Source organism: Lampris incognitus, chromosome 1, assembly GCF_029633865.1.
Source record: "Lampris incognitus isolate fLamInc1 chromosome 1, fLamInc1.hap2, whole genome shotgun sequence".
Classification (NCBI taxonomy): Eukaryota; Metazoa; Chordata; class Actinopteri; order Lampriformes; family Lampridae; genus Lampris; species Lampris incognitus.
The window spans coordinates 120,525,243-120,551,790 of NC_079211.1; the positions used below are offsets into that span (position 1 = coordinate 120,525,243).

At 45.3% G+C, this 26,548-nt stretch overlaps 1 protein-coding gene across 1 annotated transcript; it reads left to right on the top strand.

The window, feature by feature from the left end:
• The first annotated feature begins 866 nt into the window (after positions 1 to 866).
• Positions 867 to 26,464, top strand: gkap1 (G kinase anchoring protein 1). Its single transcript, XM_056290333.1, has 12 exons — positions 867 to 897; positions 1,348 to 1,607; positions 2,061 to 2,219; positions 3,195 to 3,272; positions 20,852 to 20,987; positions 21,082 to 21,110; positions 21,325 to 21,486; positions 21,752 to 21,838; positions 22,185 to 22,248; positions 22,364 to 22,434; positions 22,569 to 22,646; positions 25,965 to 26,464. Exons 2-12 carry the CDS (start codon positions 1,371 to 1,373, stop codon positions 26,004 to 26,006), a joined length of 1,143 nt encoding a protein of 380 aa, XP_056146308.1. The 5' UTR covers positions 867 to 897; positions 1,348 to 1,370; the 3' UTR covers positions 26,007 to 26,464.
• Positions 26,465 to 26,548: the final 84 nt, after the last annotated feature.

Consider the following 26,548-nt stretch of genomic DNA (forward strand, 5'->3'; position numbering starts at 1 on the left):
AGCCCCTCCCTTTCCCCGGTCCAGCAGAGAGATCCGCCCCCCTCGCCACACTGACTTTTCGTATTAAGGCGAATTCTGGGGGGACGTGTGTAGTGGTTATGGGGCTACATAATTCCCCTTATTGAGCTAGTAGTAACGTTAGTTTACAGCTGCTGTTTCCTCGGTTCGGGTTTAAAGTGACACACTTCCGCTGCTCGGGTTTTTTGTTGTTGTGGTAATGGTGGAAGGAATAAATGGTGCACGTTGTGTAGCCGAAAGATAAAGTTGTCACGACTCCTGCTTGAACTCCTCTACAAGCGCTCCTTTTCATAGTGAAGGAAAGGAAGCTGCCCAGAAAATCTATACAAAGTCTTGTCCACATTGCAAGAATGAAGCTAGCATTTGCCATGCAGTATACCAGTCTAACTGGTTTTCTGCAAAGCAATATCAAAACTGCTCAAGTAGTTTTTAAACATTAGCTGCTAGAGTGACTAGAGTATCTTCATGCCTTATTTGTTCATAATAATTTATTTTTTTATATAAATTCTCTGACTTCGATTTTAGACTGATATTGTATTAGGATGAAATACAGTAAGCATACTGATAACATGCGTTGGCCTAAACTTTTCTTGTCTCTTCCAGCGTTTCTTTGTCGCAGTGTTGCCAGATTGAGCGGTTTTGGGTTGCATTGTGAGGGGAAAAATTGGCTTTGGCAGGTGGACTGAATTTGGGCTGGTTATCCGGTACTTGGGCGAATTTTTACTCCATTTTTGGCTGCTTAGCAGCCACCACCAACGTTACTCCGTCGCGCATTAATGTCATCAGCTCCCAGTTTAGTCGGGCCACTTTCGACTTTTTGGTCCAAGCGGGCTTCTGTACCAAGATAACGACTGTTTGCAAGCGTTTGGTAATCGAAAGGTACGTTTCAAGACAGGTAGAAGTATCTTCTGACTGTCGTTGCCTTTGACACACTGCCTCGTAAACAAATGTCAAGTAATACCTTAAGGGCATGCCTTGTGTACGAACGTATGTACGTGCTTGTTATCGCCACATTTGGCCAGTTTTTACACTTGTTAAAGCAGCACCGGTCAGCTAAAGATAGCCGGCTGCGTTAGCAGCGGAGCAACGTCTATGTAGGCTGTTATCTTAGCAACGGCATAGCCGACACAAAATCACTTAAACGTTATTTCATTGTGTCTTGCACTGAATCATTAATTTAAAAAAAAAACTCTCGTCCTCACAAAACTTATGAGACGAAATGTAGTTATTTGGGGAAGAAAGGTAGCAACTGACAACTTAGCTATCGGTGGTTGACCGGCTTTCAAGTTGTCCTCACCATTGTTAATCAGCCTCTCCTCTCGTCCTCAGATATCGCTGTATTTCTTTCCATCATGGCATCGTCTGCGCTGATCACCGTCCCCACCACCGCCTCCCGTTTCGCTCTGCTTCAGATCGATTCGGACTCGGACACCGACACCTCCGAGGCAGGGAAAACCAATGCTAAAGGCGGACGGGACTCCGGGAAGAACCGGCACGGCAAGGCAGCAGGGAAAGCTACGCAGAACAACGACAAGAAGAAAGACAAGAAAAAGAAAAGGAGAGAGCACCAGCAGAGTGAGGCTAACGAGGTGAGTAGCGTTGTCTGCCAGAAGACGGACATGTCATTACCATCTTCGAAGTGAATTTCACTTTACTTTTGGATTTCTCCTCACTTACCTATTTAATTTGTCCAACGCCATGTATAGACTGTCATTGTCAAAAGCCCACCCCCTCCCCCCATTTTTTGCACATGTAAACAGATATTGGTATTTACTGATACTGTGTAAAATTGATTATTGGGATATTTTCCATATCATCCAGCACGATGTGGCATGTTGATTTAAATGACATTTCTGTCAGCGAAATTAGTTAAGACTTTGCAAGGTTCTGTCCTGACCACTTCATGTTACATCTACCTAATGGAGCTGTTGATTCTGGAGAGTGAATATACAGTTGTCCATGTGTATGCATGTAAACAGCATTGTGGCCAGAATAGTAATTGTCAGTTGTTTCCACTAACGTTTGTCTTATTTGTCCATCAGTTACGAAATCTGGCCTTCAAGAAGATCCCTCAGAAGTCCTCTGTCCCACCTCCCGTTACGACGCTTCAGGGAATTGCCAATGAGCTCCTCCATCCTGTAGCAGTAGACCATGCTATACCTTCTGAAGGATGGCAGCAATGGAAGCAGAGGGATGAGCAGGTACAAGGATAGACATTCTCTGATCGCAAGAAGTAGTTTGGATGAGAGAATCATGTTCTGTTGACCATCTCAAAGGTTAAGAAAAGAGTATGTGATGGCCATAGTGTTATCAATATAAAAATTGATATGATTAGTTTCCTGTAAAAGTTTGTATTCCTGGTATTTTTTTCTTACTATTGTCTACTTTTTTATTTAACCTTCTTTTAATCGTACCTATTTTGTAAGCTTGTTATGAGAAAGATGCTGTAGAGAAACCTTTACTGTCAGCAGAAGTGTTGGAAAGAAAAGTGAACGATGAGTGATATTGTTTACTCCCACAACATATACAATGGAAGTGCCCTTGAGGAAGGAACTTAACCTCCAACTGCTCCAGTGGAGTTGCTTCCAGGTGCATGTTTAGTTATGAGTGGGAAGGAGGTTGATATTGGAAAACATCACGTCTGCTCAGCTATACTAAGCTTCATAATTTTTCAAATTGAAGGACATGTAGGTCAGGTGAATCGGCATTACTAAATTGTCCCTAGGTATGAATGTGTGTGTGGGCCCTGTGTGATGGCCTGGCGGCCTGTCCAGGGTATCTCCCGGCCTGCCGCCCAATGACTGCTGGGTTAGGCTCCAGCATCCCCGCGACGCTGAGAGTAGGATAAGCAGTGTGGATAATGGATGGTTTAAAAAAAAAGCATCACTGCAGGACCTCTCATAATGCCTCCTCTTTCCTCTGGAAATTTGTCAGAGGTTTATTGTGTGTGTGTGTGTGTGTGTGTGTGTGTGTGTGTGTGCGCGTGCGTGCGTGCGTGCATGTGTTGGTGGGAGATATTCAGTTATAACAAATGTCAGAAAAGAGCAGGTGAATGTAAGATAGTACAATAGTATTGATCCCCTGAATTCTAACATTTGAATGTCTATCTTGATGTACCATCTAACTGTCTGAAGTGTTGTCCTTCCTTGTCTGTGTATTACTCTCATCCTCCATAGATAACCAGTGAGCTGTATGAGGCAGACTTAGAGAAGGCCTTGATCCTCAGCAAACTAGAGTATGAACAACAGAAGCAGGTATGTCACTTACATATACACATGTACTTGCATACATGCTACCTTGCTGTTTTTGATACTTCTCATTTGGAGGGTACAGTATTCACAGACAGATCTATCACAAAACATTGATAGTGATGCTCTGTTCCCACACGGCTTGTCACGTTGGTTCCATTTTTAACGTTATTGCTGCATTTCAATACTGTTGAAACAATCTTTCTGGCTTTCGCCACTAGAGGGGGTCAATATAATTGAAGATGGCTGTCTTTTTTTTCTTTTTTTTTTTAAGGAGAACAAATTGAACTGAACAATTAGTTGAAAGGCTCTATGATATTTTTTAACATTTTAACATCCCCACATCCCATTTACCTACATCCTGCTCCCCTCTATCTACTCCTACCCCGTCCTGCAGGCCTGTTCTCGGAACAGAATTAAACCACATTACAGTAGGTTAAATATAAACATGAAAAAGGAAACAAAGAAAAAAAAATAGATAAGTAAAAATAAATAAATAAATAAATACAAAATAAAAAAGTGAGTAAATAAATGAAAGAATAACTACTGTACTAGCATCTGAGCCATTTTAATGTTCTTCAATGGTATGCCACCCTTGTTACGTACTGACAACTTGGCAGTAAGTTAAACACCTTCCGTTCATCAAAACTCTGGAGACAGAATCCGTTGTTCGCAGGTTTATTGATTTGCAAAATGGTGAAACTGAGAAGATAAAAACAAAATAAAACAAAAATATGCTTACTGTGAATACCCCATAAATACACTGCAAACACACCTCTATTATGAGTTAAATGACCCCTTTTCAACTCTTACTTGTTTACATTGCATATTTAATAAATGATTGATCAAATGACCCGTAACGGTCTTATTTTAATACGGTGTCAATCATTGTGTTTTACTATAACTCCTATTGACTATAAACATAACATTTGTTGTACATGGAATCAACCAAAAATAGCTTGGTAGCCTTTTTACATCAAAATACACAAAACGTTTATTTACATCCCAACGATGCTATGAATGGCATAAGATGTGTGCAGACGTTTGCTGATGGAAAAAGTTATCCTAAAAAAGTAGCCATAATTTTGCAATGCATTTCACTTCTTGACTAAAGTCACATGGGAGGCTAACTTCCTGTGTTTCTTAAAGGAACCACTACCTGTCGAAGAAAACAATTGAAATGACTTAGAAAAATGTGATTCACTAAACTACCGTAACAGAACACTCCCCGTCTGGCGTGATTAACTGCCACAACCCAACAGTCCCTAACACAGTTATTATAGCTCCTTCTCAGGAGTGACGAGCCAGACTGTCTCAGTAATGGGCTGCAGGAACACTTTAGTCCCATCCTTCCTAGAGACCTTGATCTCTACCTTGCATATTCTGTTGTCTTTGCTGGGGAAGATTTGAGTAATCAGTTTCAAAGGCCATTCATTCCTCTTAAGTTGGTCGTCCTTGAGAAGCACAATGCTTCCAGGCTGAAGGTCAGGCTGGGAAGACTGCCACTCCTGCATGATTGTTCTGGAACACCTTCTCCATGAAGGTGAGATAATGGTGTTTCATTCATCACTGGCTTCCCCTCAAGATTGCATCTCAGTGATGCTAGTCAATTCAAGGCCTGGGCTTTGTTGTCAGGGAGACGACACCTTGGTATCCTGAACGACAGCAGAGCTACCCAGCTGTTGTCCTCATCCTTCTTTAAGCCTTGTTCCATTATTTGCAGGAATGAGATGTCTTCGATGGATGGAGCCACTTTATCATCCTTTATCTGCTGAAATACTGTGGAGCCTAACTGTTCAGCTTTTTCATTGCAGGTAAGTTTCTCTGTAGAGCGCACCCTAGGATGATCGGGACACTGAAAATGGCTGTATCTCTCCTTCACATGGAAGATGTTTGGGCAGGGCTCAAAGATGGAGGGGTGTTCCCGTTCTGTAGTGCTGGTATTGCATGTATTCACTGTGGCGGGCTTGTGATTGCCTCCCAAGCAGACGTTACCAACTACCACCCATCCCAGGTTGAGTTTCTGGGCATAGGGAGCATCATGAGGGCCATTCACCTGCCTGCACACTTTATGGACTGTAATTATGTCTCGCCCAAGGAGAAGCATGATGAGAGCATTTGGTTCGAGCTCTGGGATGAGGTGAGCCACTGACTTCAGGTGAGGGTGGTTAGATGCAGCGTTGGGTGTCGGAATCTCCAATCTGTTGTTAGGGATGTCATTGCATTCCAAGAGGCTTGGCAGGGGAAGACAGACTTTTCTATCCACTGATTCAATCTGGTAGCCTAAGGCTCTTCTCCCCATGGTCTCTGTTACTCCAGAGCAAGTCTGGAGAGAATATGGAAAGGTGGGGCCTTGGACATTGAAGGCATCAAAGAACTCAGAACGAGCTAAGGATCTTTTGCCATGCTTGTTGAGGATTGCGTAGACCTTCATTGCTCTATCATGATGGCCAGCAGGGTAGATCTTAACGAGGCAGCTCTTAGAGCACGATCTGTCACTCTGATCGCCACTACAGACTTCGGTGCAGCGAGTTGTGACTTCTAAAGATGGTGTAAGGTCTTGCTCCCCGCCATGCTCCATAGAGAGGCATGGCTGCTGGGTCCACAGTGCTTGTCCGTGGTGGAAGGCAGCGATATGCTTCTCACTCTCACACTCAAGACATGTTGTGGACTTACAGTTCTTAGCCATTTGTTGTGTAAAAGTGCATCATTTAAAGCACATTCCATTCTCCTTCAGGAATGCTTTGCATTCCTCTAAAGGCTTCACATGGAAAGCCCAGCACTTACTGAGTAGATGGGGCTTTTTATGAATGGGGCACTGTCTATTAGTATCATCAGCTTTAAGATCATCTCTGTCTGAGGCAAGAGGAGCTGTAGGAAATAAATACGTTTTGTGGACTGAGATTTCGTTCTGTCTGCTTAGTCTCCATGGAGTCTTGTCTGCTTTTGGAGGAGCATCCGCTTAGCCCCTTGGATCGGTCCTTATTTTAGCCTGTTCTCCGATGAAGTCAACAAAAACTTCAAAGGGGGGGGAATGAGACATGGTGCTGTTGTTTGTAGCTGGATCCGTGATACAGCCACTTCTCTTGTAGGCGGAAGGGCAACTTTTGGACTAAAGGATTTATTCCCTGTGATGTATTGAGGTATTGAAGGCCTGGAATCTCCATCTGCCTTAGCTGCCTCCAGTTCCATGAGGGGATCACTTAACTCGTGGAGTTTTGAATAATGTCTGTTGGAGATTTTTGGGAGGCTATCGATATGTCGGACAAGTGCATCTTCAATTATTTTGGAAGCCCCGTAAAATGCATCCAGTCTATCCCATATCATCCTGAGTCCTCTATCTAGGAAGTTAACATGGACTGCCCTGATCCGTTTGGCCTGCTCATCTGACTCTTTCCCCAGCCACTTGACAAGCAAATCCATCTCCTCACTGGATGTCAAATCTAGGCCACTGACCACATTCCGAAAGGACCGTTTCCAGGCTCTGTAGCTATGTGGTTGGTCACTGAAATGGATCAAACATGTGGTGACCAGCTCACGGCGAGCAAAATATCTGATGAAATCAGTCATGCTAGATTGGTCATGGTGAGAGTAGTGAGGCGTGTGACTGGGCACAAAAGAACATGGGGGACTGTGGTCTCAGGATCTTGCTGTGTATCTGCAATGATAATCTTGCATGTTTCTCGAGTAGAGAGGCATATCTGCACCGAGCTGTGGCTGCTGAGCTGTTGCTCTGTTTGGTGCTGTGGAGCAAAGTTCAGCGTCGGCTTGGCTACTCTCTGCCTTGAGGTGTGGGTTTTGGATAGAAAATGCTGGCACTGGCTCTGTGTGTAGCCGCCTGATCTCATCTTGAGAGGGTAGATGCAGTGCTGGTGCTAACTCTATTTTATTTTGCTGTTTGGCCTGTTCAGCGACGTATTCTCTGGTACGCTCTATGGGGTCAAGGGGGGGTTGCTTCGAGTTGAAGCTTGCAGCTACTTCAATCATTGCCTTCAATGGCTGCCTCTAAGGCTTCTGCTTCAGCCACAGCTGTGGCCATTTCTCTCTCCAACGCCAACATATCCATTGTTGCCTCTAGTTGTGCTTTTTCTACTATTAGCGCCATTTCTTTCTTTGCATAAGGTAGGCGGGCCTTGGCTGCTTCCGCTTTAGCACGAGCCATGGTGGCAGCAGCCCCAGTGGAAGAATCACTTGAGCATTTAGAAGAATGTGAAGCACAGGATCTAGTATTTAGTGTGGGATCTTTCTTTCCCATCGTCTGTGTCTAGCGTATACTGCGTTATCTTCTGCACTGAAGCCATTGTTTCACTATGCCGCCCTTGTTATGTGCTGACAACTTGGCAGTAAGTTAAACACCTTCCGTTCATCAAAACTCTGGAGACAGAATCTGTTGTCCGCAGGTTTATTGATTTGCAAAATGGTGAAACTGAGAACAGAGACAAACAAAACAAAACTATGCTTACTGTAAATACCCCGTAAATACACTGCAAACACGCTTCTATTATGAGTTAAATTACATGTTTACATTGCATATTAAATAAATTATTGATCAAATGACCCATAACAGTCTTATTTTAATATGGTGTCAATCATTGTGTTTTACTATAATGCCTAGTGACTATAAACATAATATTGGTTGTACATGGAATCGGCCGAAAATAGCTTGTTAGCCTTTTTACATCAAAATACACAAAACGTTTATTTTATACCAAATAATGAATTACAATTGTAGATAATGATAAAAGATCGAATTACATACCAACAATGCTACGAATGGCATAAGATGTGTGCAGACATTTGCTAATGGAAAAAGTTATCCTAAAAAAGTAGCCATAGTTTTGCTATATGTCTTCACTTCCTGACTAAAGTCACATGGGAGGCTAACTTCTTGTGTTTCTTAAAGGAACCACTACCTGTCACAGAAAGCAATTGAAATGACTTAGAAAAATTTCATTCATTAAACTACCGTAACAGAACAAATGGATTTCAGGATACAAATTAAATATCCACAAAAGTGAGTGTTTTTTTGTCAACCAACTGGCTAGAGATATCATTATCATCTATACCCTTCAGGCTGTCTAATGCAGGATTTAAATATCTAGGTATTCAAATCACATGATCTATGCGCACATTACAGGAGAGAAACTTGACTACCCTCACAACCACAGTCAAGCCCGACTTACAGAGGTGGAGTCGCTTACCACTCTCCCTGGCGGAAAGAGTACAGATAGTACTCGCTGATGGCGAGTTGATTAAAATGCGTGCAGTTGATATGGTTGGTGAAGTTTTAAGTCATGATGAGAAAACAAGAAAGCAGTTGTGGCGCTATTAAAGCAAGTGCCATTGTCGGCTAACACGGCAACAAGTAGAGTAGAACTTTTAGCGGGGGAGTGTTTTTCCAATCTACTCACCAATTTAAAGAAAGCAGAAGCCATATCACTAGCCATAGACTTGTCCTGTGACCGAACCGATGTGAAACAGCTATCTGTATTTGCAAGATTTTTTTGATGGGAAGAGCTACTTTGTTTGCCTCCTCTGCTTGGGCGCACAACTGGGGAAATCATCTTTAATGAATTAACACAGTTCTTTGAGAAGAATGCTTGGATGTGAGCAAAATTGTGTTTGTTGTCACCTATGGGGCTCCGTTAATGGTGGGACAATGCAAAGGCTTGGTAAACAGGCTTGCCGCTGTTAACCCAGCACTCAGCATTTCATTGCATTATTCACAAATTAGTGTTGTGCAGTAAACTGTGCGGGGAAATGCAAGAGGCAATGATGAGACTGGTAAATTTCATTCGCGAGAATTCTAGTCTACAACATCACCTTTTCAGAGCATTGCTGGTGGAAATGTCAGCAGAACACAAGGCTATTTTGCTGCATAATTATGTTCGTTGGCTGAGCAAAGACCGTGCGTTGGAGAAGGGTGTGCAACCTGTGCGATGAGCTTGTCATTTTTATCCGGACTGCAGAGCCAAAAAGCCCAAGAATATCAAAGGTTTTTAAGTGACAATAAGGTGATGACATATGTTATTTTTTGTATGTGACATCGTGTCCCATCTAAATCACCTTAATCTGCAATTACAAGGCTAGAACCACACTGTTGCGGACATGTACGAAGTGGTTGACGCTTTCCAGTCAAAGCTTAAACATTTTGGAGAGAGAAATTCATGGGAAAAAGTTGCACTTTCCATGTCTGTGGGAGCATTGCATAATGAACGAAATGCGAGAGGATCCAGTGATGAAGGATTTCATGACAAGCCTGGCAGAAAACTTCAAGGAATGATTTGAAAGCACCCCTAAACTCTCAGGTGACATCCTCCTCTTCCTGAGACAGCCATTCTCTGTTTCGGTTGATGGCCAGTGGACTGCAGAGACCAAGGGCTGGTACCTTCCATAGATGGGGCAACTCTTCAGATGGAGGTCTCTGAGATGGGAACATCTGATTTGCTCAAAGCACAAAACAAGGATGTTGGGGTGAGTGACTTTTGGATCAATGTGGTTGCCCAAGTTTGATAAAAAAAAATATGAGAGCTATTGCCATGCTCCTACTCACAGTTTTCCCCTCCATGTCATTGTTTTCTTCAATGAACTCGATCAAGAACCCAGAAAGAAACAAACTCTCCAATGCACATCTTGGCTAGTGCCTCAGAATTGCCACAACAAAAAACAGGCCTGATGTTAGAAGGATTGCCTCATCCCTTCACGCTCACTTATTGGTGAATGAAAATCCATTTTATCCTGTCCTCTGCGTCTTCTGCTGTCACCAGCCACCTGCATGTCCTCCCTCACCACATCCATAAGCCTCCTCTTTGGCCTTCCTCTTTTCCTCTTCCCTGGCAGCTGCATATTCAGCATCCTTCTCCCAGTATACCCAGCATCTCTCCTCCACACGTCCAAACCATCTCAGTCTTGCCTCTCTTGCTTTATCTCCAAACCGTCCAACCTGTGCTGTCCCTCCAATATACCCGTTCCTATTCCTGTCCTTCTTTTCTTACTTCCAATGAATCAGGAATAGGGAACATTTGTCATTTCATTCCATGCACCTGCGCACATGAAATGAAACGAAATATTGTTTCCCCCAGCCCACAGCAAAGGAAAACAAAGGCAAAAACACATATCCAAACTACAAGAACACATATCCAAACTACAAAAAAACAATGCAAAAACACATATATCCAACCTATCAAAAAAAAAAAAATTTTTTTATCACTGTCCAAGAGAGCAAATACCAGGATGACTGTCGGAACTGCCGGTCTGCATGGGCTAGCAGTTAGCTTAGCCTGCCCCACTTTCACGTCCTGTCAGACCGCCTTTGGTGTTTCCTCCTTGGGCACAGCTGCAGGTAGGGCCGTGGTCCCTGGGCCCCAGCAGACACAGCAGACCTGGCTCCCCCAGCTGATCCAATGCCAGCTCTCCCAGCCAGACACCTTCGACACATCTCCCCGCACTCCACATGACGACACCAAAAACACAGTCAACGCTAGGCAAGGCCGCCGCCAGACTGCCTTCAATGTTATCGGAACTGCCGGCCTGCATGGGCTAGCAGTTAGCTTAGCCTGCCCCACTTTCGCGTCCGGTCAGACCGCTTTTGGTGTTTCCTCCTTGGGCGCAGCTCCAGGCAGGGCCATGGTTCCTGGGCCCACAGGACGCAACAGACCAAGCTCTACCAGCCGATCCAGTGCCAGCTCTCCTAGCCATCAAATGAAGACACAAACTTCGATGTGGACAAAGACACTGCATGGACAGTACTGGGTGAGGCCACCACAAACCTAAGTTTGCACCGCCATCTTCCCACACTGGTACTGGGTGAGGCCACTGCAAACGTGGATTCACACTGTCATCTTCCCACACCGGAAGCGGGGGAAAAAAATCTGTACATCTTCAACTCTGCCACCTGCAGCTCTGCCTCCCGTCTTTTTGTCAGTGCCACTGTCTCCAAACCATTCACCATAGCTGGTCTCACTACCATCTTGTAAACATACCCCTTAACTTTTGCTAGTACCCTTCTGTCGCAAATCACTCCTGATACTCTTCTCCACCCTGCCTTCACTCTCTTCTTCACCTCTCTTCCTCACTCCCCATTACTTTGAACAGTTGACCCCAAGTATTTAAACTCATATGCCTTTGTCACCTCTACTCCTTGCATCCTCGCCATTCCGCTGTCCCCCCTCTCGTTCATGCATATGTATTCCGTCTTGCTCCTACTGATTCCTCTCCTCAACCTGCACCCTACTCTCGCAAGAGATCACAATGTCATCCGCGAACATCATTGTCCATGGAGACTCCTGCCTGATCTCCTTCGTCAACCTGTCCATCACCGTTGCAAACAAGAAAGGGCTCAGAGCCGATCCTTGATGTAATCCCACCTCGACCTTGAACCCATCTGTCATTCTACCCGCACACCTCACCACTGTCACACTGCCCTCATACATATCCTGCACCACTCCTACATACTTGTCTGCCACTCCCCACTTCCTCATACAATACCACACCTCCTCTCTCAGCACCCTGTCATATGTTTTCTCTAAAGACACAGTGTAACTCCTTCTAACCTTCTCTATACTTCTCCATCAACATTCTCAAAACAAACATCCCATCTGTAGTGCTCTTTCGTGGCATGAAACCATACTACTGCTCGCTAATCATCACCTCTCCTCTTAACCTAGCTTCCACTATTCTTTTCCATAACTTCATGCTGTGGCTTATCAAAAAAACATTTTTTTCAAAGACAATTTTATTGGTGATGATTCTTCTTCCGAGAATCGTCACATTAACGTGGTGGAGGGGTTTGTGTGTCCCGGTGATCCTGGGAGCTGTGTTGTTAGCCCCTGGTAGGGTCTCCCAAGGCAAATTGGTCCCAGTCCCACAGGAGGGGCCAGACTAAGAGCGATTCCCAAAAAACCCAATGAATTTACACCAGCAGAGTTACAGCACCTCGCCTGGAAAAGGGAAACTGGGGCCCCCTCCTGGAACCAGACCTGGGGGGGGGGGGAGCTCACCAGCGAGCATCTGGTGGCCAGGCCTTGGCCCATGGGGCCCGGCTTGGTCCGGCCCGAATAAAACAACATGGACCACCCCGTGGAGCCACCACACGCGGGGATGAGCATTGGGGTAGGGTGCATGCAGGCCGGGCGGCAGACAAAGGCGGGGACCAGGGCGTGTCGACTTCGCAGATTGGTCCTCGGGACATGGAATGTCACCTCTCTGGCAGGGAAGGAGCCTGAGCTGGTGCGGGAGGTGGAGCGGTACCAACTAGGACTCGCCTTCACACATAGCATGGGCTCTGGTACCAAACACCTGGAGAGGGGCTGGATTTATTACTTTTCCGGAGTTGGCCAAGGTGACAGGTGCTGGGCGGGTGTGGGGATACTCACAAGTCCCCTGTTGAGTGCCACCATGTTGAAGTTCTCCCCAGGGAATGAGAGGGTTGCCTCTATACGACTGCAAGTCGCTGGGGGAAAGGCTGTAACTGTTGTGTGTGCTTATGCACCGAATAGCAATTCGGAGTATCTGGCCTTCTTGGAGTCTCTGGGTGGTGTCCTGGATAGGGCACCGCCTCGGGACTCTATAATTATGCTGGGGGACTTCAATGCTCACGTGGGCAACAATGGAGAAACCTGGAGGGGCGTGATTGGGAGGAACTGCCTCCCCGATCTGAACCCGAGCGGTGCCTTGTTATTAGACTTCTGTGCGAGTCATGGATTGGCAATAACAAACACCATGTTCGAACATAAGGTAGTTCATAAGTGTACTTTACATTACATTACCGTCATTTGGCCGATGCTTTTATCCAAAGCGACTTACAATAAGTACATTTAACGTAGGAAATCAGAACTACTAGTCATCAGAGGTCATAAGTGCATCTAAACAAGCATCTAAGAGCAAAACCAGTGCTAAAGTAAAAGTGCAAGAAAGATTTTTTTTTTTACTGAATGAATACAATAAGTGCTAAGAACAAGTAACAGGGTAGTAGCTCTTGAAGAGGTGAGTTTTCAACCTGCGCCAAAAGATGGGCAGTGACTCCACTGTCCTGACATCAATGGGGAGTTCATTCCACCACTGTGGGGCCAGGACAGAAAAGAGCCGTGACCGGGTCGATTGGCAGCAGGGGCCTCTGAGCGATGGGGCAACCAGGCGTCCCGAGGCAGTAGAGCGAAGTGGTCAGGCAGGGGTGTAGGGTTTGACGATGGCCTGGAGATAGGAAGGAGCTGTTCCTTTCACTGCCCTGTAGGCTAGCACTAGAGTCTTAAACTGGATGCGAGCAGCTCCTGGGAGCCAGTGTAGGGACATGAGAAGGGGAGTTGTGTGGGAGAACTTAGGGCGGTTGAACACCAGACGAGCTGCAGCTTTCTGAACAAGCCCCAGAGGTCTGATGGCCGACGCTGGGGTGCCAGCAAGGAGGGAGTTGCCGTAGTCCAGCCGGGAGATGACCAGAGCCTGGATGAGCACCTGTGCCGTCTTGTCTGTGAGGAATGGGCGAATGCTCCTGATGTTATAGAGGAGAATTCTGCAGGAGAGAGCAACCAATGCAACGTTTGCAGCAAACGACAGTTGGTCGTCCAGGATCACATCCAGATTCCTCGCAGTCCGAGTTGGTGTCACCAAGGTGTTTTCAATGGTGATAGCCAGGTCTCGGTGTGGGCAACCTTTCCCCGGCAGGAACATCAACTCTGTCTTGTCCAGATTCAGCTTCAGGTGGTGTATCACCATCCACTCCGAGATGTCAGTCAAGCACACAGCAATGTGTGTTTCTACTTGTGTGTCAGAGGGAGGAAAGGACAAGATCAGCTGGGTGTCATCGGCATAACAATGGTAAGAAAAGTCATGCGAGCGAATAACAGAACCCAGGGATGTTGTGTACAGGGAGAAAAGGAGAGGACCCAGAACCAAACCCTTTGGAACTTGGTAAGAGAACACCTTAGGCCGAAGATCGATGATAGACTTTGTGGTCGTATCATCAGATCTGAGGCCGTATGTTTTGGACACTTGGGTGAAGAGAGGAGCAGAGCTGTCAACTGATCACCACCTGCTGGTGAGTTGGATCAGATGGCGGGGAGGGCTGCCGGACAGACCTGGCAAACCCAAACGTGTAGTGAGGGTGAACTGGGAATGTCTGGCAGAGGCCCCTGTCCATGAGGTCTTCAACTCCCACCTCCGGAAAAGTTCTCGTGTATCTCGAGGGAGGCTGGGGACATGGAGTCTGAGTGGGCCATGTTCAAAGCCTCTATTGTAGATGTGGCAGGCAGGAGCTGCGGTCAAAAGGTCATCGTGCCTGTCGAGGCGGCAACCCAAGAACCCGCTGGTAGACACCGGTAGTGAGGGAAGCCGTCAGGCTGAAGAAGGAGGCCTTTTGGACTTGGTTGGCCCAGGGGTCTCCTGAAGCAGACGACAGGTACCAGGAGGCCAGAAGGGCTGCTGCTTTGGCGGTCGCAAAAGCAAAAACTTGGGTGTGGGAGGAGGTTGGCGAGGCCATGGAGAAGGATTTTCGGTTGGCCTCAAGGAAGTTCTTGCAAACCATCTGGCAACTCGGGAAGGGGAAGCAGGGCTTGACTCAGGCTGTGTTCAGCTGGGGAGGGAAACTATTGACCCGGACTGGGGATGTTGTCAAGCGGTGGAAAGAACCCTTTGAGGAGCTCCTGAACCCGATTAACACGTCCTCAGTGGACGAGGATGAGTCTGAAGACTCCGGGGAAGCCCCACCCATATTCCTGGCAGAGGTCTCTGAAGTAGTTAAAAAGCTCCTCGGTTGCAAGGCGCCGGGTGTGGATGAGATTCGCCCTGAGATGCTGAAGGCTCTGGACATTGTTAGGCTGTCTTGGTTGACATGCCTCTTCAGTGTCGCGTGGAGGTCGGGGACAGTACCTGTGGAGTGGTAGACTGGGGTGGTGGTTCCCATATTCAAAAAGGGGGACCAAAGGGTGTGCTCCAATTATGGGGGCATCACATTGCTCAGACTTCCTGGGAAAGTCTAAGTCTACTCTAGGATGCTTGAAAGGTGGCTCCAACCGAATGTCGAACCTCAGATCCAGGAGGAACAAAGTGGATTCCGTCCTGGCCGTGGAACAACAGACCAACTCTTTACCCTTGCGGAAGTGCTGAGGGGGACATGAGAGTTGGACCAGCCAGTCTACATGTGTTTTGTGGACTTGGAAAAGGCTTACGACCGTGTACCCTGGGGCACTCTGTGGGGGGTACTGCGGGAGTATGGGGTACCGGGGCAGTTGCTACAAGCCATCCGGTCCTTGTACAACCAAAGTGAGAGCTGTGTCCGCATTCTTGGCACAAAGTCAAACACATTTTCGGTAGTCGTCGGACTCTGCCAAGGTTGTCCCTTGTCTCCGATTCTGTTTGTGATATTCATGGACAGGATCTCAAGGCGCAGCCAAGGTGAGGAGTGTGTCTGTTTTGGGAACCTCAGAATTGCATCTCTGCTCATCGCAGATGATGTGGTTTTGTTGGCTTCATTAGAACGCGACCTCTGGCATGCACTGAGGTGGTTTACAGCTGAGTGTGAAATGGCTGGGATGAGAGTCAGCACCTCCAAGTCTGAGGCCATGGTTCTCTACCGAAAAATGGTGGATTGCTCCCTCCGGGTTGGGGATGAGTTGTTGCCTCAAGTGAAGGAGTTCAATTATCTCGGGGTCTTGTTCACGAGTGAGGGTAGGATGGAGCGGGAGATTGACAGGTGGACTGGTGCAGCATCAGCAGTAATGCTGTACCGGACCATTGTGGTGAAGAAGGAGCTGAGCCGGGAGGCAAAGCTCTCAATTTACCAGTCAATCTTCGTTCCAATCCTCACCTATGGTCATGAGCTTTGGGTAGTGACCGAAAGAGTGAGATCGCGGATACAAGAGGCTGAAATTAGTTTCCTCCGTAGGGTGTCTGGGCTCAGCCTTAGAGATATGGTGAGGAGCTTGGACATCTGGAGGGAGCTTTGAGTAGAGCCGCTGCTCCTTCGCATCAAAAGGAGCCAGTTGAGATGGTTCGGGCATCTGATTAGGATGCCTCCTGGGTGCCTTCCTTTGGAAGTTTACCGGTCACGGCCAACTGAGAGGAGACCCCAGGGTAGACCCAGAACACGCTGGAGGGACTACATGTCCAATCTGGCCTGGGAACGCCTTGGGATCCCCCAGGAGAAGCTGGAGGGTGTTGCTGGGGAGAGGGACGTCTGGAGTGCCCTATCTAGCTTGCTGCCACCGCAACCCGACCCCGAAAAAGCGGCTGATGATGAGATGAGATGAGATTTTTATTGGATTTTAAGCAACAAGCAATACTTAAAAGGATTTTAAAACAAGTGCATGATATGTCAGATTTACATGATATAAAAATGATATAGGAACATATAGTCCCATCTACAAGCCGGGATGCGCTATGTAAGAGGGTATATTACGTCCCTGGAGTGAAACAGGAAAGTGCTGGAAGTCGGGTTTAGGATTTAGAAAAGAAAGAAAAATAGGTAAGTCAGTAAATAGAAGACGGGGGGGGGGGGTTAGAATCTGGTAGACCTTCACAGGTTATATTACTGACATAAATCAACAAAAACAAAAAGCAGAAGACAATGGGGCAATAATTATTCCGTTTGGCTGGAGATTCTTAAAAGTATTCCAGGAAAGGTCAAAGGTCCCCACACCTTTTAAAACTTGTCCTTGTAGTTACAGACTGAGTAGCGGATCTTTTCGAGGTTTAAACAGGACATAATATCATTCAGCCACTGAGCGTGGATGGGCGGGGCAGCATCCTTCCATCTCAGTAGTATTGCACACCTGGCCAATATACTAGAAATGAAGGACAATATGTGGCATTTGGATGGGGTCAGGTGTACGTCATCCTTGCCAGTGGTGCCAAACAGGGCAACCAGAGGGTTAGGTTCTACTTTAAAATTGAGGGTTAGGGATAGGGTTTTGAAGACATCGTCCCAGTATTTTTCAAGTCTAGGACATGCCCATAACATGTGGTTAAGGGAAGCCTCATCCTACCTACATTTATCACAGGTGGGACTCGCATCCGGGTACATACGGGATAGTTTGACTTTGGACACATGGGCTCTGTGCACCACCTTAAATGGTAACAGACAATGACGGGCACAGAGGGATGTTGAATTAACCAGCCTGAAGATCGAATTCCATATATCATCCGACAGTGAAAGGCTTCACTCCTGCTCCCAGGCAGTTCTGATCTTGTCAAGAGGGGCATGTCTTATACCTGCAAGCTTGTCATATATATTACAGATATTAAACCTCTACGTGACGGGTGTAGACTAAGGAATGCATCAGCAGTGGTCGTATCAGGTGCCTCAGGGAAATTTGGTATCTGAGAGTGGACAAAGTGTCTAATTTGCAGATATGTGAAAAAAATCCTTATTTTGTAAATTGAACTTTCCAGAGAGTTGTTCAAATGACATGAAGATATTTTCTATAAAAAGATCTTTGAAGCTCTCAATACCCCTTCTGTGCCAGTCCTGAAATGCAGAATCAGGTAAGGAGGGTTGAAAGAGGTGGTTGGATGAAGTAGGACTCGAGAGATGAAAAACATGGAAATGAAAATGTTTTCTGAACTGAACCCATACTCTCACGATGTGTCTGGTGACTGGATTATCAATTAATTTATTTGTGGGAAGAGGGAGTGAGGACCCAAGCAGCGCTGGGATGGAAAGGTTTTTGCCAAAGTTCAACTCCATTGCCACCCATGATGGACAGTCAGCTCGTTTACGAAAGTGTGACCAAAATGCAAGACAGCATGTATTAGCCACCCAATAATAGAAACGGAAATTGAGCAGTGCCAAGCCTCCATCTCCTTTTGATTTTTGAAAATGGACTTTGTTTAGCTGAGGGTGCTTACAATTCCAAATATAGGATGATATAACTGAATCTAATGAGTCAAAAAAGGATTTAGGGATCAAGGTTGGTATAGACTGAAAAAGATATAAAAATTTAGGGAGAATATTCATTTTGATTGCGTTAATTTGGCCCACCAGGTATGTAGATAGGGGTGACCACTGTGTTAGGTACCTTTTCACATGTTTTAACAGGGTAAGGAAATAAAAAGACACTTATGTTTTCTTGTGACTTTAATACCAAGGTAAGTAAACTGATTTTCCACAATCTTAAAAGGGAGGTTGGGTGATCAACTTTATACCTCTTTAGTTGCTACAGCTCTGCACATCACCCTTAGTCTTGAAAATCGGTACTAGTATGCTTCTTCTTCACTCCTCAGGCATCCTCTCACTTTCCAAGATTGTGTTAAACAATCTAGTTAAAAACTCCACTGCCATCTCTCCTAAACACCTCCATGCCTCCACAGGTATGTCATCTGGACCAGCCGCCTTTCCACTCTTCATCCTCTTCATAGCTGCCCTCACTCCCTCCTTGCTAATCTCCACACTTCCTGATTCACTATCCCCACATCATCCAACCTTCTCTCTCTCTCTCTCTCTCTCTCTCTCTCTCTCTCTCTCTCTCTCTCTCTCTCTCTCTCGCTCTCTTATTTTCTTCATTCATCAGTCCCTCAAAGTGATCCTTCCACCTTCTCAACACACCCTCCTCGCTTGTCAGCACATTTCCAGGTCTACCCTTGGTTGCCCTAACCTGTGGCACATTCTTCCCATCTTGGTCTCTCTGTCTAGCCAATCGGTACAAGTCCTTTTCTCCTTTCGTAGTGTCTAACTTATCATACAACTCGCCATACGCCTTTTCCTTTGCCTTCACCACCTCTCTTTGCTTTACGCCACGTCTCCTTGTACTCCTGTCTACTTTCTTCATCTCTCTGACTATCCCACTTCTTCTTTGCCAACCTCTTTCTCTGTATAATTTGCTGTACTTTGTCATTCCACTGCCAAGTCTTCCTGTCTTCCTTCCTCTGTCCAGATGACACACCAAGTATCTTCCTAGCTGGCTCCCTCACTATTTCTGCAGTGCTTGCCCAGCCATCCGGCACACTTCACTCCACCCAGTGCCTGTCTTAACTCCTCCCTGAACTCCACACTACACTCTTGCTTCTTCAACTTCCACCATTTGCTCCTTGGCTTTGCCTTCATTCTCTTCCTCTTCTTGGTTTCCAAAGTCATCCTACAGACCACCATCCGATGCTGCCTTACTACATGCTCCCCTGTCACCACCTTGCAATCTCCAAAAAGATATAGTCCACCTTTGTGCACTTTCCTCCACTCTTGCATGTCACCCTGTATTCCTCCCTCTTCTTTAAATATGTATTCACCACAGCCATTTCCACCCTTCTCACAAAATCCACCACCATCTGTCCTTCCACATTCCTCTCCTCAACATCATATTCCTGCCCATTACCTCCTCATCACCCCTGTTCCCTTCACCAACATGCCCATTGAAGTCCGCTCCAATCACCACTCTCTCCTCCATGGATACCCTCTCCACCACGTCATCCAACTCACTCCAGAATTCTTCTTTCTCTTCTATCTCACACCCAACTTGCGGGGCATATGCGCTGATAACGTTCATCAACACATCTTCGATTTCCAGCTTCATACTTATCACTCTGTGCGACACTCTCTTCACTTCCAACACACTCTTGACGTACTCTTACTTCAGAATTACCCCGACTCCATTTCTTCTCCCATCGGCACCATGGTAGAAGAGTTTGAACCCACTCTGATGTGCCTGACCTTACTCTCCTTCCACCTGGTCTCTTGCATACACAGTATACCTACCTTCCTTCTCTCCATCATATCAGCCAGCTCTCTGCCTTTACCAGTCATAGTGCTAATATTCAAAGTCCCGACTCTCACCTCCACACTCTTACCCTTCCTCCTCTCCTGCTGCCTCTGGACATGCCTTCCCCCTCTCCTTCTCTTCACCCAACAGTAGCAAAATAGTTTCCACTGGCACCCTGCTGGCCAACAGTACCAGTGGCGGTCGTTGGTAACCCGGGCCTCAACCGATCCGGTATGGAAATCTGATTTATGATCCGCATATTTGATTTGGCAAAGGTTTTACGCCAGATGCCCATCCTGATGCAACCCTCCCCATTTATCCGGGCTTGAGAATGGCACTAAGAATGCACTGCTTTGTGCATCCTCAGTCGCTTGGTTACTACTGTCAGTACTACTGATGATGATCGTAATAGCAACAACAACAACAATATTTGCACATAAGACAACATTTATTTACACAATAGAAAGAAAAAAACTGAGACGTTTTGGCCCTTGGCTTGACATGCATGACATAATTTGGCCCTTGGGGAAAACTAATTGGGGAAACCTGCCTTACAGGATTGCAAGAAATATGAGGGAAATAACAAAAAGGAGAAAAAACTAAATGCAGAACCAGTCTCTCATTAACTGCTCAGTAATTCAAATTCCTCCCTGGCTTTACTCTGCAGCCATGTTCATATCATAACTTGAGTTTCCAGGTCACTCTTAAGCAAAGCAAGTGCATGTTACAAGCAACATGGTCTTGATATTCCTGTGGGTTGATGTTGGATATTTGTCCCAATTCTTTGTGTGAATTGGCACTAAAAAAAGTCCCCTTCTAATTCACAACATTGTGACATATTTTTCACCTTTGTTAATGTGATTGGGCATATTTGTAGTTAAGTGCTTCTTTTCAATTCAACAGAACACCACAGACATGGCATCACCCAAGTCCCGAGGAGGGAAAGAGGGGGGAGGAAAGAAGGAGAAGAAGAAGAATCAGCAGGGAAAAGACAAGAAGACAGTTTCTCTGCAGGACTTCCAGGCTGAAGGCAGTGCTGGTGAGAGCTGAGTGAACTAGAAACAAGCCCTATTGGGCTCAATCCTACAAGATATAATTAAATAATGTTGACACATATTAATCTCTCTTTGCAGAGAATCTGGGTAAGAAACAAGAGAAAGAGGTGAGGAAAGTACCTGTGTACCGTTTGAATTCCTAAAACCTGTCCTCCTTCCTTGTTGACAGGTTGTTGAGTTGATTGAAAACATTTGGAGAAGCCTTGTTCAGATCTGCTCAACCTAATCCATATGGACAGATTCTTATTTGCCATAGCTGGAGAAATATCATGTCAGTCTGGACACATCACTGACCCCAAACACTTGTATGACTTCTTGCAGGAAGCCAGAGCCGCCATAGTAGCAGTGGGGTCGGGACAAGAGGAGCGGTTCTTTAACAAACTGGAAAATGATGTCAGTCAAATCATCCAACGGGAGAAGAGACGTGAGCAGTACGCCAACAGTCAGGGGCAAGAGGTCAACACGTCTACGGAACATGAACTGGTGAGATGAGCCGGCCACCTAAGCCACTCCATGCTACAAAAACAATAATGGTCCGCTGCACCCCGCCCCGAGCGCCCCTTTGTAGGTTACTTATATAATTCAGCTCACTAAGAGCATACGCATACTGTGGCCATGATTGAGAGAAAGAGAGGGTCAGCCATGGTAGAGAAAGCATAATCTTTTTTTTTTTTTTTCTTGTTTAGCTGATGTCAGAGTAAAGTATGAAATTTCTTTTAATGCTCTCCTTCCCCATTGTACTTTTCAGGACCCGCGGGCGGAGCAGCTAAAGTTTGAGCTGGAGAAGAAAGACCAGGAGATTCATAAACTAAAGAAGACCATCTCGCAGTGGGAGGTCAGCAGTCATAAGTTATCTTATCATTCATTTAAGTCCTTTAATATTGTGTCCTTTTCTGGTTATCTCAATTATTTAACTGTTTGTTTGTTTTTTTTTTATTTTGTTTTTTTTGCAAAGTGTGTCATTATCAAAACTATTATTTCCCTTCTTTGAAATAAATGGGGCTATAAATGTTAGTCACCTAACTCATTTTACACTAGCAATGAAACTCATTCAGTAGTTCCAAATTTACCCAACTTTTTTAGGAAAAAGCATATTGTATTTAAAATTTCTGAATGTCTGAATACTTGAATTTACATAACAAAGCTTATAAGGCTTTTTTTTCTTCTTTGTATTTTTGTAGGTGAAATATAAAGAGGTGAAAGCAAGAAATGCCCAGTTGCTCAAGATGCTTCAGCAGGGAGAGAGTGAGTTGAATGTCAGCATAGCGACAAAGATAATCTCATACATTTCCTGTATACCTTTATTTGATCAGGTCGGTTGACTAAGTACCAATTGATCTCTCACTCTCTCCTCCTTCAGTGAAAGATAAAGCAGAGATCCTTGTACAGGTGGAAGACCTTCTAAATATCAAAGAAGAGCTGTCATCACAGGTGTGTATATGTGTATCTGTGTGCATGTGTATGTGTCTATCAGTAAGTGAAAGATAGGTAAGTTCAGTAAAAGCCACTGAACCCGTTTTATTTGCTAGCCTCAGACTAAATGAACTGGCTATCTGTCTCTTTAGGTTAGATTACTGCACGGTGCTCTTGAACAAGAGAAGTCTAAAGTCAAAGGTCTAAAATCAGAACAACCGAAACATCAGGTGAGAATACACACATTCAGTCTCTTTTTTACTTGCTAACATGTCTTATGTCTTGTTTTTTTGTTTTTTTCCTGCTGCAGCTTTAGATGGGGAAAAAAGTTGAAAGATGCTTTTTTGTAAATAATTTTGCTAAAGTTTATTAAAGCCAAGTCATATTTGTATATAGGTATAAATTATTTGATCCCAGAGAACAATATCCCTAGACCTACAGTTCAGATAAGGGAAAAAACATATCGGGAAAACGTGGGAGAAAGGTTTCAGAGAAATGAGAGCAAAATTAGTAATCAAATCTAACTTTTCATGTCTAAAAACCTTGGAGCACAGCATAATCAAATATTCAACAGCATTTTTATTCATAAATTGTGTTATTTATACCTTTATCCACAACTGCTCTCAACTGTCTCAATAGCTGTGATGGAGTGGTCTAGTCCTCATTAATATTAATTGGTCTTGGAGTAAAAAGTACAAGCAAAGATGGTTTACCCAAATAAGGTTAGCCACTTGCTATTTCTTCCTTTGTTCCTCCCTTTATTTGCGACTACCCTCTGTCACTAGTAAGTGTGAAACAGCATCTAAAATAAATGGGCAAGATAGGGCTGAGACACAGCTACATGGCTAAAACGTACTTTGTTACTCTTCAACTGTGAATCTTCTTTTTTTGGATTTTTCCCCCCTTTTTCTCCCCAATTGTACTTGGCCAATTACCCTACTCTTTCGAGCTGTCCTGGTCGCTGCTCCACCCCCTCTGCCGATCCGGGGAGTGTTGCAGACTACCACATGCCTTCTCCGTTACATGTGGATTTGCCAGCCGCTCTTTTCACCTGACAGTAAGGAGTTTCACCAGGGGGACGTAGCACGTGGGAGGATCACGCTATTCCCCCCAGTTACCCCTCCCCCCCGAACAGGCGCCCCGACCGACCAGAGGAGGCGCTAGTGCAGCGACAAGGACACATACCCACATCCGGTTTCCCACCTGCAGACACGGCCAATTGTGTCTGTAGGGATGCCTGACCAAGCTGGAGGTAACACAGGGATTCGAACCGCTGATCCCTGTGTTGGTAAGCAATGGAATAGACCGCCACGCTACCCGGACGCCCCCTGAATCTTCTTTTTTTAGGTTCTGGAAGGTGCTATGTCTAAATAAACTCAAGTGCCATTAATCAATAAGGCCACTACACAATTTTTTTAGAAGTCAGCTACTATAGCTGTAAGGCCTAACAACACTGATTGACTGTGTTAGTTGAACAGGATGCAATTAAAACCACTTTCGGTGGACATGGGCCTTTTAGTTTGGTTCAAGTGCCCAAGTGGCAATTTTTGTGGGGGGGGCACTTGAATCAATCAGTCAATCACGTTGTATTTTATATAGCGCTTTTCTAGCTGCAACAGCCATTCAAAGCGCTTTACATTTCTGGTCAAATCTGAATTTCAGACACCTGTTATAATAGAACACGAGCTGTTTTCTGTACAGTCTTGAATGAACGAATGAGGGTGGAATTTGTGCTTCCTCATTCTCGGGTCTGTACCACAGGCCTGGGAGCTCGCTGCCACAGAGTATGTAACGATCCAGTTCATCAACACCAGTTAGTTTAGTACCACGGCACCCTGAAAGAAGGCTGGAGTGGAGCTTAAGCACTACACTCCTACAGATAGTGAGAGTGATGCATAGCTGGAGCCGACACAAATAGTGCAGTCATGAATAAAAGTAAACACAAAAGGCTGTCAGAAGTCTCCGAGCAGTCTGAAGACCTGGGTCAGTGGGAAGCACTAGATGCAGCACAGACAAATTTCTTGCCCTCACAGTCACTGTACAGCTGTTAGCAGAAAGACCCTCAACACAGGAGCCCCCCAGGGCTGTGTCCTAAGTCCCCTCCTCTAGTCCATGTACACCCATGACTACATGGCCACACATAGCTCCAACTTGGTGATAAAGTTTGCTGACGACACGACAGTGATGGGCCTGATCACCGACGATGATGAGACGGCATACAGGAGAGAGGTCAACAATCTAACAAAATGGTGCCAGGAGAATAACCTCTCTCTCAATGTCAACAAAACCAAGGGGCTGATTGTGGACTACAGGAGGAGAGGGAGGAGGCTGGACCCCATTACCATCAATAGGACTGCTGTAGAGAGGGTCAAGAGCTTCAAGTTCCTCGGTGTCCACATTACCGAGGACCTCACCTGGGATGAACACACCAGCCATGTGGTGAAAAAGGCACAGCAACACCTCTTTCACCTCAGGTGACTGAAGAAGTTCGGCATGGGGCCCAGGATTCTATGGGCCTTCAACAGAGGCACAACCGAGAGCATCCTGACTGGATGCATCACCGCCTGGCATGGGAACTGTACTGCCCACAACCGCAAAACACTGCAGAGGGTTGTGCGGACAGCCCAGGACATCAGTGGATACAAGCTTCCCTCCATCCAGGACATATACAATGGACGCTTTGTCAGCAAAGCCCATAGGATTATCAAAGACCCCAGCCACTCCAACTATGGACTGTTCCAGCTGCTACCATCAGGCAAGCGGTACCGCAGCCTCAAAGCTCCAACCAGTAGGCTCCGGAACAGCTTTTTCCACCAAGCAACCAGGCTTTTGAACAAAGAACATTAAAGACACTAAGCCTGGTGCCAGACTGACTGGTACTGACCTATGGTCTTCAACGGATCATCAATTTACACACAAACAAACTCACGCAGACATAGCTTGGCATACACAAATATACAAACAACTACATACACATATGCACATTTATTAAGGCTGGGCCTACACACGCACACACAGCACCTTACATACACCACACACTATTCATTATTATTACTGCTTTTTTGTTCTGTTTTGTTGTTATTTATTACTGTTGTTGCTGCAGTGTTGAGGAGCCGAAACACAAGAATTTTACTCTCTTGTACTTGTATATTGAGACGTAACAAATAAAGAATCTTGAATTTTGAAATTTTGAATCTTGAGAATATGAGAGGCCAGGCACACAACAGGCGAACTCATGAGCTCATGGCAGTCATTTTAGTGTGTATGTGTATGTATACGTGTGTGGGCACCCAACAATAGGTCAGAATTCATTTGGGGGTCCAACCTGGCTTTGACATACATGACAAACCACATTTTAGTCTAAAAATTGCAGCTTTTCATACATTATTCAGTTGTCAGTCCCAATAATGTTTATACTGACAGGTTAAATGTTTATTGGTAAGATACTGTTTTGTTTTTAGAGTGTATGGCACAAGCTATCAGGCGACTTGACACATCCTGTCTCGGGTCCATGGATAACTAATCTACTTCTTTCTCTTGTTTGGCAGGGAAACAAGAAGGGGAAGAAAGGTTCAGAGTCAGAACTGTGAAGATCCCAAGAGTTGTTCATTGCAAAAATAAACAAACAAATGAAGAAAACTGCTGCTGATTTCCATCATGAACCCCTCCCCTTTGTTTTTCAGCACACTATGCATGCTCCTCTCTTACAGACACTCAAGAGACATACACACTCCCACATGTGCATACAGACATGTATACAAAAAGACACTTAAAGACACAACCCTGACTTAGTGGGATGTATTGCACAGCTAAAGATTAAAAAAAAAGCTATTGAAAATGCACTGTATTGAGTTTCTATATTTTGAGGAGACACTTTTGAATCCAATCCTGCCTTCTGTAGACAAAATGTCACAATCTCTACAGTACTTACAGTACCATTCTCCATTTGAACTCAAAGCACGCTGTGTTCCCCAAATTTATATGGCCAGGGTTTGATGCCAAAATGATGTATGAATATGAAATGTATGTTTTTCTTTTTCCCATTATCTCACTGTAAAGTAAATAAATTACTTTTGAAAAAAATGGCTTGTCCTTTTCCTTGCCTTACCTCTTAATTGAAAAGAAACACATC

Excerpts from the sequence above, each read along its gene's own strand:
- gkap1 (XM_056290333.1), top strand. The coding sequence starts at position 1,371 with ATGGCATCGTCTGCGCTGATCACCGTCCCCACCACCGCCTCCCGTTTC. Across the intron at positions 21,111-21,324 it reads GTAAGAAACAAGAGAAAGAG|GAAGCCAGAGCCGCCATAGT; the intron begins GTGAGGAAAGTA and ends GACTTCTTGCAG. Across the intron at positions 22,249-22,363 it reads GATGCTTCAGCAGGGAGAGA|TGAAAGATAAAGCAGAGATC; the intron begins GTGAGTTGAATG and ends CTCCTCCTTCAG.